At 40.4% G+C, this 18614-nt stretch overlaps 1 protein-coding gene across 9 annotated transcripts in view; it reads right to left on the bottom strand.

The window, feature by feature from the left end:
- The window catches only part of ADAMTSL3 (ADAMTS like 3), a 177760-nt gene that overhangs the window by 23294 nt on the left and 135852 nt on the right, over positions 1–18614 (bottom strand). For all 9 annotated transcript variants that reach the window (XR_005703077.2, XM_040077708.1, XM_040077703.1 and 6 more), the window contains 7 exons: positions 12129–12258; positions 10927–11119; positions 10231–10410; positions 9298–9451; positions 4014–5094; positions 1838–1965; positions 1343–1471 (listed from right to left, as the gene is read on the bottom strand). Coding sequence is in view for 8 of the 9 variants with exons in the window: in XM_040077708.1 (XP_039933642.1) it covers positions 1343–1471; positions 1838–1965; positions 4014–5094; positions 9298–9451; positions 10231–10410; positions 10927–11119; positions 12129–12258 (1995 nt within the window). In the remaining variant the exon portion in view is untranslated. The remainder of the gene's footprint in view (positions 1–1342; positions 1472–1837; positions 1966–4013; positions 5095–9297; positions 9452–10230; positions 10411–10926; positions 11120–12128; positions 12259–18614) is intronic.

Here is an 18614-nt window from a genome sequence, read left to right as displayed (position 1 = left end):
CATTGCAAAAGTTTTTCTGCTTCTAGACTTAGTGGCATTTTAAGACATGCAAGCTCTATTTTATTCACAAACAGTAATACTTACTTCCTTGGCAATGACAGGAAATAAAGCAATTAGATAAATCATTTTCTAAGTCAACACTGGTGTCTCAGCATAACTAAAATTTGGCTCACCAATATATACAATTCTAAAGCATTTGGAAATCTACAGTCCCTTGTGAAAATATTAATTTATATTTAAATTGCTAACTGCTTACCCATCCTAACAATATTAATATTAACAGTGTGACATGAATTCTCTGCTGAATTTGAGATCTAGGTCAGTTATACATGGAGTTGCCAAACTATAGTTGGAAAATATTACTTCATCAAAGAATTAGCCTTGGTACAACGGTGAATAGCAGAGCCACATGTCCTAATACATGTCAGCCTGGCGCCACTATTGTGTGCAGAGCTATTTGCATATATATATTTCTATCACTACCCTGGTTCAGTATCAACACCCTCTGATATGCATTTCCCAGCACATAAATGTGAGCAGCAAACTGGCTGCTCTGAGGTCGATCTTTGCACTCACTTGCAACGTTCGTGGTTATTTGCACTTTCACACATCATCTTCACAAAAGGCTGAGCTCAGTTTATTAAATGTTTGACAGAATATTGCTGCTGTGACTGAAATCTTACACTTTAAATTTCACAGATAGCAATGGTAGATTAAAAAGAAAATAGCTACCTTTCCAGCAAAGGGTTAGAAAATAAAATGAAGCTGTGAACTGCTTAATACATGTTAATTCTGATTAACATTATTCCTTCTTCACAGATGTTGAGCTAGAAAATATCTGTATTCTCTCATAGCTCGGCACTTTTCTTTGTTTCCTCACTGCAGCTGCAGACTGATGGATCTAAAAGGTGAGTTTACTTTACCATCAGGTTTAAAGTTCTATTAGGCTGTGGCTGGAGATTTCATTTTCAGTTTTAACAATAGTCTAGACAGATGTGCATCTCCAACAGGAATAAGGAAAATTCTTTGATGAGCAAGTCAGCTGGCCACGCTCACTATTGCAGCAAGATAACTTTGCACTCTGGTGGGCTTTAAGCTCTGTAGTGGAGCCCAAGACCACTTCTTGGAAAGAAATCCCATTTAAAGGAAACCCAGAACATACAGATGTGCATGCAAATTGAAGTGACAGGCAGAAAATAAATAGGACTGCTGTGGGTGAAAGGCCTAATAAAAAAAGACTAATGATCAATGATTTTCTGTCTTCACTGGTAATTTCTTTCAAGATATAAGGTAAACTTCTGATTGCAACATTACAAGCAACATTAGTGCAGTTCTTACTTACCTTTCACTGGACATTCAATCAAAACGTTTCCTCCGATTCTTGCCACAACTGTACCTCCAACAACTGCTGAGAAACTGCTGGCTTCCAGATTTGTCATATTTAACACAGAGGACAAGATGACAGGCACCTCTTTGAAATTAAAGGGATAGTAAGTTTTAGAAGCTTTATTTAACTTCTAAACATAGATCTTGTACTTAAATTTATCATTTGGAACAGAATTCAGTCTGCAAAGCAGCTGCCAGAAAAGACAGGTGGGACAGATACAGGCAGACTGAGTTCACACCTGTTGTGGTTTTAGACCAACAAGACCATCCCACTGCTGCCTATTATCAGGCAGAGTTTCATGGGTTGCCAATAAAAGAAACAACTTCACATTGCAGTGGGCATGGGTGTTTATATGCATATATTTATCCACACGTATGTATGTATGTATGTGTGTGTGTGTGTGTGTGTGTGTGTATAAAACCCTGATTTTGTGCAATGCCACTGTTTTACCTGCACGCAACAGCAGTGATGTTTCCATATCAAAACCAGAGTCATTAACAACCAGGCATCCATAGGTACCAAGCTCCTTTTGAGTAGGATTCCGAATCTGCACTTTCCCAGTGGTGTCCAGGATCACCCTGCACAATAACCAAGGAAACACAAGGGTTACTACCCTGGGACAAACCCAGCTGAATCCCCTTGCAAAGGTTCCAGAGAGAGCAGCAAAGCTCCTTTTTAGGAATTTGCAGTTCCAGAGCGGCAAAGGCAGCCAGAGCTCTGCCTCCTCCCTGGTGACAGAAGGGGAGAGCTCAGGGAGGCACACAGGGAGGATTCAGATCTCCTTCTCCTACAGGGCTGTGTCCTACTTGCAGCCCTTTGAAGGACAGTGCATTTGCTACCACAAACCAGGATCCCCTGGGAACAAAAGTGTGAATAAATCAGAATACCACAATTAAAAGTATTTGGCTTGGCAAGAAATCGATCTCTCCAGAGCAAGCTTGGTTTTCAGCAGGATTGGGGAATTCACAAGTCTATGGCCTGATCTGACTTTCAAATTACTATGGGGTTGGGGTTGTTGATGCTCTTTTTTATTTTTATATCATCATTGAAGCTAAAATCTTCCACCAAAGCCTTAGAGGTGTCTTGCTTACCTCGCCTGCCCTCTGAGGGGCAAGGTATTAGAGACAGCATCACAGGCCAGAGAAGAGGCTGAAAATAACTCTTCTCCTGTTACCTTTCCCAACTCTAAGTTACAGCACTTGCCATACACTCAGCACATCCCGAAAACCTGCAGCTGGTGTTTTCCCATGAGTACATTTACATAATAGATTAACAAAAAGTAATACTAAAAAATACTTGTGTCTCAACAAAACAAATCATCTTATATATGGCTCAAGGACATCCTTCTTTACAAACCCAAGAGAAAAAGACCATTTACCACCTCACACTCTTCCAGATGCAATGCTATTAACATCACTTTGGGGTCCACACACATATACATGTATTCGTGTGTAAGAAACCTTATGGGGACAAAAGCTAGGAAATAAACCTACTTTGTTAATATATGCCTTAAGTGCAAGAATATAAGTCTGGGCTAAAATTAGGAAGCAAACATACTCATGAATAAACAAAACACCGTCATGTCCACAAAAAATCTAAGTATCACTTGCTACAAATTAATGGAAAATTATGCGCATTTCACAAAATAAACATAACTGATGGGAGCTACATGGTTCCAAAAACATTTGCACTTTTTAAAATGGCTTAGTTTGGGTGTCTTTGCTTTAATTGATAGCCCTGCAGAAGTATATTTTTCTTGGCAGGGCATTTAATCAGTTAAGTATGTTGAGAAATATCCAAAAGTGCCTTTATCATTTCAGAACCAGTTTTTTCATTACTCAAGAGCTAGCTATAATTCCAAAAGGCTCACACACAAAGTTAATGTTAATATTACCAGGTGAGCTTCTAATTTATCAGCACTGAAGTAGAAGTATTTACTTAGTCTTGAGCAAATATCTGATTGTAACAGCTTGCTGTACTCGTTTGTCAGCTCTCAAATGTGATGGTAATACAGGTTCTTTATTATTTTGGATTTCACTGTCCTCAACAGAAATATTTTAAAGCATTGAAAAACATCCGTAAAAGCTCATATTTTTCTTCTTCAATTGAAGTTATGCAGCTCCAGTAATACCTAAATAGCATGTTGAAGAATGGTGAGGGTACCAGTGATATTTTCCCATCTTAAAATGAGTAAGAGCTGAGACTTCTTTTCATCTATACCATGGCAGATGTTTTTAATGTGTTCCCACTGTATTTAGTATCTGAATCCAATAGCCTCTCTATTTTGAGGGTAAATCTGCTCTTTTTCTGAGAAGCTGAAATAATTAAAGCAGATCAAAAAATACAGCCAGGACATCCAAAACACTTCACCTTACAAAAATAGTCAATCCTCCTATGTAGCATCCTGGAAATGGCCAAATACTTGGATGTCAGAAAAGCCAAACAACGTGAGAGACACTTGAAAGAATAAAAATAAATTGCTTCACTAAAAAGATGGAAGGCCCAGCGGCCGCGCTTATCTCATTTTTACAACAGTGTGTTCTAATACTGCACAGCAGGGTGGATTTTTTCCGTCGATAGCGACATAATAAGTCATTCAAAAGTAAAAGAGAAGCTATTTACTTACTTCGCAGAGGCTTTTAATGTCTCGCCATCTTTTGTCCAAGTATATTTCACTTCACTAATACCAGCTGTTTCACACAGTAGATTGACAGCATGAGTATTCTTGGTCAGAAAAACCGTATTTCCAATCCGTACAGTTACTGTTTTGTTGAAGGAAACTTGAGGAATTTCCTTTTGCCTCATAATAACTGGAACCTTCTGGTCAAACATTAACTTATCAACCGTTTTTGTGCTGAAATGTTCAGATTCATTTGGCGATTTGCCTGTGAGTTTTGAGGCAACTTTCTCATCCTGGGCCCCCTTCCATTTTTCAGTAGTTGGTTGCGGAGGCCTGGATAATTCAGCAATCAACTGGTAGATGAGCTGGGACGCCAAGTCATCGCTGACTTCTCCAGTTTCAATGAGCTGGCTCATGTTCCTTATGAGCTCCTCGAACTGCGCAGTGTCCATGCTGTAGGCGCCCTGGAGGACTGCAGCCTCCAGCCGCTTGTTACTGAACTCACGAGAGCTGAAGTCTTCTGCTGAGTTGCTCCCAAAGCTTCCGAGGTTCCGCAGGAATGGCTCATCATTTACTTGCCTGTCACCCAGGTAGAGCTCGCTCTTCTTGCTCCACATCTGCCACATTTTGCTCATCTTGTGCCATTTGGCCCCGAGGCTGCTGGCCTCGTTGTGGTCTGGGTTGCTGGCCTGGCTGGGCTGCTTTCGGAGGGGCGGGGGCTCGATGAGCCTGTTGTCAGTCCCGATGAGTTTGAGCACAAAGGTCTCGTGCACAGGGCCTGCGATGCACCGGTACGCGCCGATGTCCGTCGCCTCGAGACAGTGGATTTTCAGCGAGCCTGACTTAGTGATGCCAAGCCTTTTGGAGTTTTTTAAGTGCTGTCCATCTTTCTCCCAACGGATAAGGGACTTCTGGAACCTTCGCACAGGGCACTTAATTACCACAGATGTTTTTGGGAGTAAGTAGGCTCGGCTTCCTATGGTAAAATTAATGCGCTTCTCTGGCCTTGTCTGAATATAAACTCGGTGAACACTGACAATCTGAGGTCCGTGGGCAGAGAACTTTGCTGGAAGCTTGGGCTTGATCTCTGCAAAAAAACAAAGTGTTGAAAAGCATCTAGTCATTGGCAGTCATGCTTACAAAATCTGCTTTTCACAGAATGCTTGAAAGAGCCTTTCCTGACTTTGTTCAAGTCAGACTGGAACACACAGAGCTTTTATCTGTGTCACAAAAATGCAAAAATATGAACAACATGAAACCATAACATTCCCTTGCTTCGGCCAAGAACTCTATTGCTTCTCCCCCAAACCTCCTAACAATAAAAGGATACAGGCAACATAAACCTATGTGAAGGACCTAGATAGTGCGCACATATATGAAAGGATATATACACGTATTATATATTACTCCATATATGTGTTCCTATAACGGTTATGTTTCCTACTGCTGCCTCAGAAAGGCGAAGCATGATGGAAATGAAAAAACTGAATTAAAAAAAATGTGAACACATTATCACTTTCCCCACATTTGAGCACTGCTGAGTGCAGAATGACCTAAATAAAACAAAATCTATCCAAAATGTAAGGCTCCCCTTGACTCTTATTTAAAATGTTGGCTGGCTGTGCTGGTTGCCTGAGTCCAGCCAAACTGATACAGTGCAGGAGGTGAAAGAAACAGTCAGTGAAGACGCAGTACATGCAACAGGCAAAACCACCCTGTAATCACTGGCTGAGGGCAACTCATTAGGGTTGAAAGATGAGTTGCTGACAGTGTTGTGCCAAGAAAGTAGGGAGGGAAAGAGAGAAAGAAGGCATAATTTTGAGAGGCTGAATACAGCGATCAGATGAATTGACAAAAGCAGGCAATAACAGCATAAAGCTTTGTGCAGGCTGGGTATAGACACAACTGGGTATTATGAAGCTCTTGCCACACTGAACTGCAGCCCCCTTGATGCTGGAAGGTTTCTAGGGAGCTGCCTGGATGAACAGTCCCATGGGCAGGCTTTCCCAGCAGAGCTGGAGAGCACAGGGGCACTGCAGTGTTTTGGACGTCGCCGTGCCGGCAGCAGCGTGCCTCGCTTCCATCAGCAGCGCTCACCTGGCTGAGATGTGGAGGAACAAAGCGCTGCGGGGGAAGGACACGCACCCCCGAGCCCTTCCATGCCAGGTCAAACCTGGCACACGCGAATCGACGATGCTGGGGTCAGAAAACAGCCCAGCTGTGTTCCGTGACCCAGCGCTTTGGTATGTGACAGAGAGGAAACTCAGCCCGCAGAACGAGCTGAGGAGCCAGGAAATGGACACACAGATCACAACGCTTCTCAGCTCGTCTGAAGCTGGAATCAGTACTGCTTTTCCACTTGGGAGGTACTTATATAAAAAGACAACTACACCGATGGCACACAAATGATACCCAAAAAGCTGCATTTACATGTGCTCCAAATATGCTGTGAAGAAATAGGTGAAAAGCTAAATGCTTCAAGCATTCAATAAGTGTGTTCACTATAGGAACTACACCCTGGAGTGTGTTCTTATGCTTATAAAACAAAATGCTTATTTTCAATGTTTTGGGTAATGAGTTCAGACCTGTGGGGATATCATGGTTTCATAATTACACAGCTTTTAAACTGGGATTTGTTATCCAGATTCAAGGCTGCCTCAACCATTTCACATGGTACAACAATTAAATTGTTTAAGGCACTCAGTTTACTAAAATTATTAAAGTAGCGTCCTGTTTTTAATAAGTTATTGGGCCCCAAATATTTATTTTCAGGGAAGCGTTCCAGTATTATATCTTCCATTTCCAAAATCCATCTTACAGACACAGTAAGTGCAACATTAAACACACAAATTAAAATACTTCAGGCTGTGGTCTGTTTACACTAGTTATTCCAACTTCGAATTAAACCCAGTGCATACTTATAAATATGTTAGCAAGTCTCATCTATTTCATTTCTTTAAAAAAGACAGACCACTAACTCTCATTAGCAGCTCAACACTAAAGGGTGTGTGTGTTTTTACTGGTGACTGGTGAGCAAGGCTGAGAGCGAAACAAAGTTCAGAGTTGTGGATGGCAGGGATATAAACATATAAGGTTATATGAATGTATGAGGCCATGTGAGTATGCATTCTCTGGATCCTTACTGTCATTCAGTCTTGCAGCTGCTGAGGTAATGGACTGCTTGGGAGAGTAAAGGTAAATCTTAGGGAATATGTGCTGGAGCCATTGGACCTCATTATGACCAGATACAAATCCATCTGCATCTGTGACCTGTAATGGTCCTGAACAGCTTCAGCTGAGTTTCAGATCCTGGTGACCTCAGGGCTAGACTGGTGTTATTTCCTATTTCTCAGAGCCTGGACTCAGGAATGCTTCTACTTAATAAGCACTACTAAGTCAGAAAACAGCTACAATTACCAGTCTCAGGGTAAAAGATTAAGTCTAAAATGACTCAGCATTGTCATGAGACTGTAAAAAAGGCACTCCACTGAGCCACAGAAGCATGACCTTGAGGAGGGAGATTTAGAAACTGCTCTCCAAGGCAAGAACCCCCAACAACACTCATCCCACACTGCTCCTCATCCATCCACGTCACTCCTTGTGAGGAACGCTCTGTTCCTACCTTCTACTCAGTCCCCCTTCAAGGCAGCCTCAACCCACGGCTGCAGGAGGAGGAGATGCCTCCTGCACATTCCTGGGAATTCACATCCTGCTGCTGTCCCAGCCCTGGCTCCTTCTGCATGACCCAAACAGGAGCTGCAGCTATGGACCAGCCTCACACCTTCCCCCACCCTCCTGCTGCACTGTGACAGAATCACCAGGCAGATCTGAGCTGCAAAGGCTTCCTTGCTCCAAAGGGTCATGGAAAAGGAGGGGGAGGACAGTGATTCTCTCTATGACTTTGATCTGCACCCTTTCTGGCCGATGACGTTCCCTCTGCAGCCCCGTGTGCTGCTCTCTAGGCACTGTGCTGGAAGCTGACATGGTAACATTAAGATCAGTCTGAGCTAAGCAATTTGCAAACCAGCTCCACTGCCATTCAACTATCCACAATTAATTAAATTCAGATAGATATGCAGCTCAAAATATTTTATTAAACCTTATGCCAAGGACATTCCTGAAAGTCCACAGGGCTTTATTTAAGTGGAGTTTTGAACATCAGGATTTTGGCATGTTAATCTGAAATGCAGGCCAGGAAAAGAAGTTTCATATTATGCACAAATCAGTAATTATTCTATTTCTTATACTGTTTTGTGAATAATTTCTAAAGCAAAGCTCCAAAATGTATAAAGTAGTTATTTCTTCACAACACTATGAGTTGGGTCAAAACATGGCTATGTCTGACCTGTGATCAGAACCAGGCCATTGATAAAGGCTTTTTGTTTTCCCCCAGCCCAGAACTAAAAGCTCTTTTTTTTCCCCCCTGTCTTCTCAGCACCCTGCTCCCCAAACCTGCAAACCAATACTCTCCTTTATAAAGGAAGGGGAGAACAGGTTCAGACATAAGGAACCTGCATTCAGATCTGCCTATTCTAAATTAGCCTATGTAATTGAACATACTCTGTATCAGAGAGGTTTTTCCATAGCTGTTAAACTCACAATTACTACAACTATCATCAGTATCATAGCCCAGCTGTGTTCAAATTTTACAATTTCCAGAGAATCCTTCTGAAAAGAATCTTATACAGACAATAATAGAACATCAGATTTTTTAAGAATGTCTGTACTGTCACCACTCCCTGTACAGGAGGGCCAGGATTAATGAGGACAGGATTCTAATTTTTAGAAGATAGAAATTATACCTAAAATTATCACTGGCACAGAGTTTCAGGTTTTGAATTCCACCATGTTAAGCAAAATGTCCAGTGTAATACAAATGTACAGTGAAAAGAAAAAGCAGCAGAACTGGATTCTAATGTTTTCTAATGTCCTATGTATTTGATGTAAAATTTATGAATGGTTCTTTCCTTTTTTTCCCAGTTGGAATAGTGTAAATGATAAAGGAAAAATCAGATCAAATTGTGCATAAGAGTGAGGGTGAGAGATATGTACCGTAATATATATTCAAAAACTACTTCTTGAGATCATAACCTTTGTTTCTGAGTGGCAGAAATAAAAAAAAAAAAAAAACCAACCCTGTTATTACTGGTATAGCAATTATGACACTCAGTTTGTGCCAAGTTATGTTGTGATAGGGTAGGTAGATGAATGAATTAATGTTCATACAGATTTCTCTTTATAAATAGATCATTCCAAATCAGCAAAGAAGCAGATATAGTCACATACTTACTGTTGCAGGCATTCATCTGACAAGACCTTACAAGCAGTGAAGGAGACAGACCACTACACATCGATCCATTTAATGTGACATATTGGCCCTTTGCTGTTAGGTTTTGGCAGGCAAGTTTCCTTCTCTGGATTCCAACACCGCAGCTTACTGAGCACTGTGAAAGGAAGGATGCAGTCAAGCTAAACTTGCTTCACACCAGACATGCTAATTTTAAAGTAGTTTGTTTTGTGGTAGGTTTTTAAATTTTTGTTTGTTTTTGTTGGGTTTTGTTTGATTGTTTTTTGTTTTGAGAGAGTACACACACTCTACTTCATCAGAATCCTTCTGTTATGTAGTTGTTAGACTCAAATATTAGTTATTAAGCTGTCTCCACCTTTCCAGGCAATAAGACTATAGGACAGACAGTTTTTCCAGCAAGCAAGTAATGAATTAAAATAACATGACAGTATTTACACCCAGGCAAGGACAAAACAGAGCAATGAGATCTGTACCTGACAGAAACAATTCAGCAGGTTCTAAGCAGTCTCTGGCAAGTCTCTCAACCCTCTCTCTTAGGCTCTATTGCATGAAACTGTAATTGCAGCTCTAAATTCAATTTTCTACATCATTCTGAATGGGGAATAGTAACAAGCTTGCATTAAACAGGAAAAGAGGAGGATGTATTCCAGAATAATGCAAAGATTTGCTTTTTGGAAGCTGTACCATGAAATTATTGATAGCTAAACAAGTCTGGTAGAAAGAATGCCATGTCCTTCGGCGACTGAAGCACTGTCCAGGGGGGCTGTGATCAGTCTGGCTGCAGGCAGGGATGCACAGTTTAGTTCAGTACAGTTGTTTGTGATGGCTCCAAACATCTTGTTCACCCAGGCAGAAATCTTTAGAGATTTTGTTGCAATGGAGAGTTTTGGCTCACCATTATTGAGGTTTGCTCACCTTGGACCACTCTCCAAAGACCAGCTGAGGAGGACAATCAACTTTTGCACATGCTTTGCTAGTTGGCAATTTGGGTTCCTGGCAGGCATCATCAGGGTGTTTCAGGAAACTTCCATCTGTCAGCAGCTGCTTACAGGACACTCTGCGGGTCTGAATCCCTCCTCCACAGGTACGTGAACACTAAGGAGGAAAAGAATTAAATACTGTATTTACACCTGCATGGACATCTGTGCTCTTGAAAAATGATGTCTACTTTCAATGAAAGGTCAAGCAGAACAGAAAATTCATCTTTTAAAATATTTAATAAATTAGAGATGGGGAAAACTGGAATTCAAATGTCAAGCATACCACCTGAATGCACAGAAGCAGTAGAAATCTTAGAGAAAAACATGCATCTCATGCATATATCTATGTCCCTCACCAGTTAATACATTTAAAAAAAAAAAGAAAATAAGGGAAGAGTGTTTAGAGAGCATAGGGAGAGAGATGGTGTGTGGAATAAAAGATATACAGCCTTGAAATCGTAACAAGGACTTCCTGTGACTGCCCATCGGCACAGGAGTCTAAAACAGTGTGTTTGGGTTAGTTTGTCCTAATGATGGAAGCTGAAACACACACAGGAGGTCGGGAGCTGCCTTCCATGCCAGAGAGTTTGAAGTCCCAGGCATTTAAACTCTTTCTGTGACCCAGCCATACCTGTTGCCATTCCTCAGCGTGCCAAGCAGGGGGACAATCGACCTGGTTACAGGCCTGTAAAGAGTGAGGCTTTGGGTCTTTGCACTGGAGGGCAGCAGGAGCAGGTTCCCCGGGCTGCTGGCAGGACACGTCTCTTGTCTGGATCCCCACCCCGCAGGGCGCCGAGCAGCTGCTCCAGGGGCCGCTCTGCCACCTGTCCCGAAAACAGCCAAAAACTCACCTTTAGCGACCGACCTCAGCCTGGGGAAGGAACAGTCTTATCCAAACAGAGCCCAGCAAAAAGCACAGCTGCAGGCATAGTTATTGATCAATGGCTAAAACACCCCTTTGGTTTGGCTGGAGCGCAAAATTATAAATTGGATTTATAATCTTGCAGGTAACAAGCAAATGCAAAATGTATTAACAATAAAGTAATAAACGGTCATTTTCGGACAAATTTTACTGCAGTATTTACCTTTAGAGTGGTCCTCTTAAAAGCAGCCTGTTGGCAACCTGCTGATGTTTACACTGATAAATGTAAATATGTAAATAGACCTTTCTTTTATTTACAAAACTTCCTTTAAAAGTGTATATGTTTTCTATAAAACATCCTGTTCCTGTTAGCTTCCTCCCTACATTTAGCAAGAGCAGGTTTCTGCAAACACATAGAAGCAATTTGCAAAGGATCTGGGATGTCAGAGGTCAGAAATGGGTAAATAAGTCAGGACACATCAAAATTTCACACACAGCCTTTTCAAGTGATCAAACAACCTAGAGGTTTTCTCGGATTCAGACTGGGTTTGTTTTTTCCCCAGAATCTCCAAATAAACATAAGAACTATGTGGGGCTACTTAAGAAGCATTATATTAAGGTGCCTTTAATTTTTTTTTTTTTTTTTTTTGTGAAATATCCTTGAAATTTTCCTTCTACCACTAGGAGAGTTAAAGCTCTTTTTCCAACTCTGGCAGATATTCAGCATGGAAAAGATTTATTTCAGAAAACGTCCCCTATTTCATCAGTGAGATATAAAGAGTGGAAAAGGAGTGAACAAGACCAAAATACACCCTAATCCCAAAACCTTGTTGAAAACAGAAGTAGTGAAATTCCATCCCAAAAGCATGACCACAGTCCTGCAATCTGAACCCTTTCTGAGAAAGCCAATGTTTATTTAAGCCCCATTAACCCTTCCTTTGCCACCACACGGTCCCATTATTACAGGGTACCTCGGCGGGCAGAGCTTCGTGTTGCAGGTCCGAGTCATCGGGGGCGGCCTCTTGGAATTGTCACACAGGGTTTCATTGACACCTTGTTTTGTGTCCACGTGCAGACACATGGCAATGGCTTCCTGTGTGCCTGCATTCGAAAGGAAAGCACCATGAAACAGTGAAGATGGAATAGATTTCTGTGAAGCTTGCTCCTGATTAATACCTGGGAAAAAAGTACTGAATTAGACAGCAGGCTTAAAAGTAACATCGCAAGCAAAAAGGAATGCAGAGACAGTTCACATATTTAATATCCAGAAGATATTTGTGAATTTTACCTTAAATTTACTTCAGTGATATTTTAAAGTCTTGATTTGTCATTCTACTGCTCTGAAAACCAATAAAAAACCAGGTTTTTCTGTCAAGCTACTACCAAAGGCTGCCTCTACTGGCTCTGTTATGACTCTAAACCAACTACTACCTCCATTGCAAAACTGAGGTAGAAGTGATTCTTTTCCACTTACCCTGCCTTTAATAAAGAGCTAAAGATCTGCAAAAATTGTTATAAAAATGCAGAAAACTTGCAAAGCTATAGTCAGGAGAAACGTTCTATGTTTAGTCAGCCATTCTCAGTGGCCAAGAGATGCAATGGTTTTGCTGAAGGCAGCAAATCTGACCCAGCCTAGAGCTTTCCTCACTCATTACCATTCTTGGCACCTTCTGATCTGCAGCTCTTGCTACCTGGATCTTATTACTAAAGCATGGAAGATTAGTAATGCTCAAATTTCTATGAGCAAAATGAAACGTAATATAAGTTTCCCTTAGAACAAGACAGCTTAGTGAATACATATTCAGTGAACTACTTCTATTTTAAACTTATGCAATTATCCAATTTTATATATCATATATTTTAGTATGAAAGCCTTGCTCGATTTCAAAGCCCACTCACATGCACATAAAATTCAAAATGGTTGTGATGTGCCTGGGGGATTCTGCGTATCTGGGATGTTCTATACAAGCAATGCTAATGATCCGAATCCTATAGAACTAAACAGCTGAAATCAAAAAATACCTTTATTGTTTCCAGGTAAAAATGGCTCTTGAAGAGTTATAGTTTCATAGAATTTAAATCCTTTCCTGCTTATCTTTCACATATCTTCAGTGATTTTGTGAGGACACTGCTGACCACCAGCCATTCCAGTGGGCTGGAATACCTGACACAGAAAGTTCCACCCCCAGGCCAATATTTCTCTCAATTTTTTTCATAAACCAAAGATGTTCCCTCCATCTATAAACAATTTTGATTCAGTCCAGTGTATCAGCCAGCCCAGGCCACAGCCCCACTCGAGCCAGTCCAACGACTTCAGACGCCTCAGCAGGGGTAAAGCAGCAGCGATTTTCAGAGTAACACAGATTCCAATTTCTTTCAGGCTCTCTGGTACACCTCGAGATCTCCTCTGAGACTCATTTGCAGTTCAGAAAGACCTTGTTATATAAATGTTTTGACTACATTTACAGAGTGATGAATTTTTATAGAACAAAAGACCCGACCTTAAATATGATTGACAACCTATGCAGTTCTCTTTTATCAAAGTATTGATAATTCCATTAACGTAGAACTCACGCATTGTGGGAAAACTATTTTACTAGTCAGGCTGAAAATAAATATTTATCAATAAATACCATGACTGTATTTATCAACAAATACCATGACTATAATACAGACATGAAAATGCCCAAAGAAGACAAAACACTAAACATAATTTTTGTTATAGAAGTAGAAGAATCAAAAACCTTTCCAGTCAATCCTCAAGTGTTTAGCAGGAGCAGGTTCCCTTTCCCCTCACACAGGAAATGCACTTTTGACTGTCTACAGGGGAGAATGAAGCATTTAGAGCTGAGTTCTGACAGAAACAGACAGATAATCAAGTCCATGCCAAGTACCCATATTTTAGGTCATAATCTGCCCTATGCTACCAAGCTTTACCTTCGCTGACCTCCCTGTGTTGCTGTGCTCCAAAGTTATTCTTGTACTCTGGAACAGGTTGCAACACAAAGAATCGTCTTAATATCTCACACAAAGGAGGGGAATGGAATGAAATTCCCCTCAGACCATCTAAATTGGCAATAATGTCATGAGAACTTATCTTGCTGTTATATAAGCTAAATTGGCCAGCCAAATGAAGGAAAGGCATGTCATACCAGGTGAAGGGGTCTGACTACAAATTGCCACCTGGAGTTCATTAAGTTGTTCCTGCCTTGCAGCAGGACCTGCGGAGCTTTAATCACATTAAGAGAAGAAAATGTTGATATGTGGTGTGTTTTTCATTTGACTGAAGTACAGAGCACAAACTGCATTAGCAATTCTTCCCCACAGGGGCCTCAGTGGAAGAAAACTTGCACCCTGTTTTGATCCTGTAAGTACAAAATGGATACTAAAGAGTTGTTAAAAACCTACCACGAAGTTCCTTCCTGTTCCTTCGTTCTCAGTTCAAGAACTCTATTCAATAAATAACTGCACTTAATTGATGTTAAATTTGCTTGAACTTAACTGTCAAAATGTCTCCACAATTAACCAGATTTCTCACCCCAAACTATAATTTTCCATTAGCTGGGAACTTCAATCGCTGATAAACTTATTCTATGTCAATTGGAAAATGGAAAAATCTATTATTCAAACAAGCAAAGTTTTATATGTATGACTTTCTTGGCTTATAATATAAACATGGTAGATAATTTAACTAAAACATTATGTATGCAGCAGGGAGCATTAAGTATTTTTACAGTAATCTGATGCACTATTGTAGTAATTACCCTACTATTCAGTGAAATAGAATATTTTCTATTTTAACCCAGCATTCAAACCACATACATTTACATTCTTTTACAATCTTTTCTAGGCATGAAATATACAGTGCTTGAAGCTGTGTTAAAAGATGAAAATGCTTGAATTGAGCCCAGAATTCCTGTTCCTGCATTTTTAAAGTACAAAGAAAATAAGGGTGGAAAGCTGCTGTGCAATGTTAAGAAGCTGGATCTATTCTCTCAAGCTGGAACAGGAAGGACATTTATTTACATCAGATAGTCTCAGTTTGGTGACTTCTTAAAAACATGTACTATAAGCTGAAAATAACTCAGAAGAAAGGCCAAATTCTACATCTCCTTGAGCCTCTCTGTGCATCTATTTTATACTTCTGTAAGAGAGTGAACAACATCTGCAGCTAATGAAACAAATGATACGAGTGACCAGTTATCAAGGTGACTCCAACACAAGCTGAGAGCAAATTCTCCCAGCTTTATATGTGAGTCTCCGAACGGTCATTGTTTTTCTTAGAGCCCTTGAATTTGGCTAGCAGCCATTAATATTCTAAGAATCTCAGGTTTCTCATAAATAAAATGGTAAACTTTTAGCCCTTATGGTCCAGACAAAAGCCTGAAAACACAACTTGACTGCACTCTGAAATTACCAAAGCCACAGAGGCTACAGAGGAAATAACAGGAAGTATATATGTTATTTATTGCTCAATCTCATTATTTTTAGGCTAGTGTAATGGCTTTAAGTGGCTCAAATAATCAGTTTTGAAGCATATGTAGTATTAATAATAATAATAATTAATAATAATAAACCAAAATCTACCTCTTGCACCTAAAGGTATATTTAAACAAGAAAATGTTCAGTGATTTTTAAAATTAAAAAACATCCCTTTAAAATATTGTTAAATGATTGACAGCACTAAAGAAATGCTATAGATTACAACAAAAACATTTCTCTTCAGGCATATTCTTTCTTCTCACAGCGATTTTTAATTCCCTACTGATGATATTATGTAAATTAAACTTACATCTGGGACTCTCACATCATGGCCAAAGTTCTTCAATTTAAAACAAAAATAAAAACAAAGAAACCCAAAAAAACATTCAGGGAAAATGAAGGCAAATTCTGAGATCCCCAAGCACAAAGCTGGCTTAATTTCAGTTTGGGACTTCTTCAGGCACTGAATAAAAAACCAGATCTTTAGATTTCAGATTGGTTACAGAGCTTCCTCTGGGTATTAAAGGTGATGTCTGCCTATGACTAATAAGCCTCGACAACTTTTATTTACACTCATGGAAAGACTGATGAAGGAAGCATTAATTATGCTAAGAGGCATAAAACAACTCTGCTGCTCTCAAAACCTCAACTTGTTTGGCTCTTCACGTGCTGTGTGAGAAGCCACAGAGGTTTGGTGCAGAAAGCACACGAGTGACCCAAGACTGACGTGACTGTTGCTCTAGAACTGGAAAGATGATGTTTGATAACACCTTGCAAATCACTCTGTGTAAGTCTAATACCGAAAAAAACCAATGCTTCCATCTGCATTTTTTCATCTGCTTTGCAGAGGGACCAGAGAAGACTGAATTACAAGTCTAGTCTGTGTGAGGATTAAAAAAAAGGTGCAAGTGACAAGCTCTGAAAGAGAGATTCGGACTTTGCTCAAATAGTGGCTGTAAAAGCTTCTAGCCTACTTAGACCCTGCAGAATTTTCCCTCATTCAAGAAAGAGTTAAGCACTAAGAAAGGGGGGTAGGGAGTTCCGAGGATACAGAAATCCACAGGAATTTGTTTTAACAGCCACTGTTAGATGCATACATACTAGAGAAAAAGTACCTAATATAAATTACATTACACTGGGTTACTCCAAACTCAGACAACATTTATTTCTTATAATGAAAGAGTTCATCTAATTGAAATGAGATTTGAACATAAAACTTAGCAGAAATGGATCAGCTCCTTTGAACTACACAATGGAAAAATAGTAGACAGTGAGATCATTAGTTAGTGCATTGCAGTGAGTTGGAAACAGAAGAGATGTCTGGTTCCCTTAAAACTATTTATCGGCAGGTAATTTTTGGTCTGTTTGAAAGCCTTTGCCAAGGCAGCCAGAAGACCAGAGCTGATAGAAAGGAAAAATCACCTAACAAGCACAGCAACATGGGGGCTTCTGAAGCTGCTCATTGATAAAATACCCTGACAACTTCCCACATTTCCCAGGAGCATCATGTAAGGAAAATGTCTAGACACAGTACCAGTGATACCACAGAACTCTTAAAAACACAAACATATATTGTCTTTCAAACTTCTTCAAGTGAGTCACTTCTACCGCATAGCAAACAAATTGTTAGATTACTATGAACACCTATAGGACAATTCTGGGTCAGGAAACCTCACAAATTCATGAAAGGGTCAGAAGTCAACAACAGAATTCATACTCAGCTCCCTCAGGAACAAAATTAGGCTGAACACGAGATTCTGCTCACCAGTAATTTTGAAGTTCCTTCCAATGAAACTGCTGTGTTCAGTGTAGGCTCTTTAAATTACCATCAGCCTGGACACCAAGTGCAAGTTTTTATGGGGATGCTTTTGCAAGGACAAACTCACCCTTGAAGATGCAAAACACAAACATGTACATGTGCAATAGCAGGCAAAGACTGGAGATTATTTCAGCCTACAAATCTCATGTTATCATCAAAATTCCAAAACGTTGGAGTTTTAGAACACCTCTGGCAACGACACTGGCTAAAAAGTAGTAAAGTGGATTTAGGATGGCAAGAAAATGGTTCTATGTTACAAAAGTCAGTTGAGATACCAGAACTACAGATTTAGAATTAATGAACGGTTTGCTTCTGCTTTACAGTACAATTTCCTTATTTCTAAAAACATTTCTCTTACTAAAATAAGAAACAGAGACACTCAGCCACAATAGCTGTCACTACCATCTCATGCTTCTACAAACGTTTGGACTACAGTCTCTCCTCCCTATCCAGTCACGCTGCCCACTGCAGATAGTGCAGGAAATGGGATGTTCCAGCTTTGGTGATCACAGGCGCTGTTATTCCTAAGGATCAACCCTCTCAGTAAGCAGCAGTGGTAAATGATAAAGGAGACACTATCAGTCACTTACCATCCTGCTGATCCCATTCTGGGGAATCTCTCCCAGCTTCTGCCTTCCAACTTTGAGCTGGTGAACAGCACAAAGGAGGCTGCTGTCTGTGAGCTCTATCTTGTTCCCCACTTCCAATTGTTTCTGTTTTCCCTTTTTTTCCTACGTTTTTTATTTCTTCTATGGGTACAACTGTCTTCACTTCCCACTGATGTCAGCAGTCCTGTCATATATAGGTGTGTTCACAATTCCACTGCCTCCACTTAACACTTCATAACTCACTTCTGTTCGGTCCCAAAGTACAGTAAGTAGTAGCAACACCAGCAGCCTTGTCTGGTAACATGTACTTACTACGACAGGGAGATTCGATTACATCCAAGAAGGAATGTGCCTAACTACTTGCAGACAGATGTATGGCACAGAGTTCCTCTGCAGTGATACAGAGCACCGAGACCCAAACCAGCTCCGCTTTGATCTTCGCGCCGGCCAGGCTGGAAGCAAGTCTCGCTAATTACAGCTCTGGGTTCCTACTGTTCTGCAGAAAATGGCAGCATTTTGGAGGAAAATGAATAAACACGGGAATTTTT

This window comes from Hirundo rustica, chromosome 13 (genome assembly GCF_015227805.2).
Source record: "Hirundo rustica isolate bHirRus1 chromosome 13, bHirRus1.pri.v3, whole genome shotgun sequence".
In the NCBI taxonomy this organism is placed as follows: Eukaryota; Metazoa; Chordata; class Aves; order Passeriformes; family Hirundinidae; genus Hirundo; species Hirundo rustica.
This window is presented reverse-complemented; position numbering and strand designations above follow the sequence as displayed.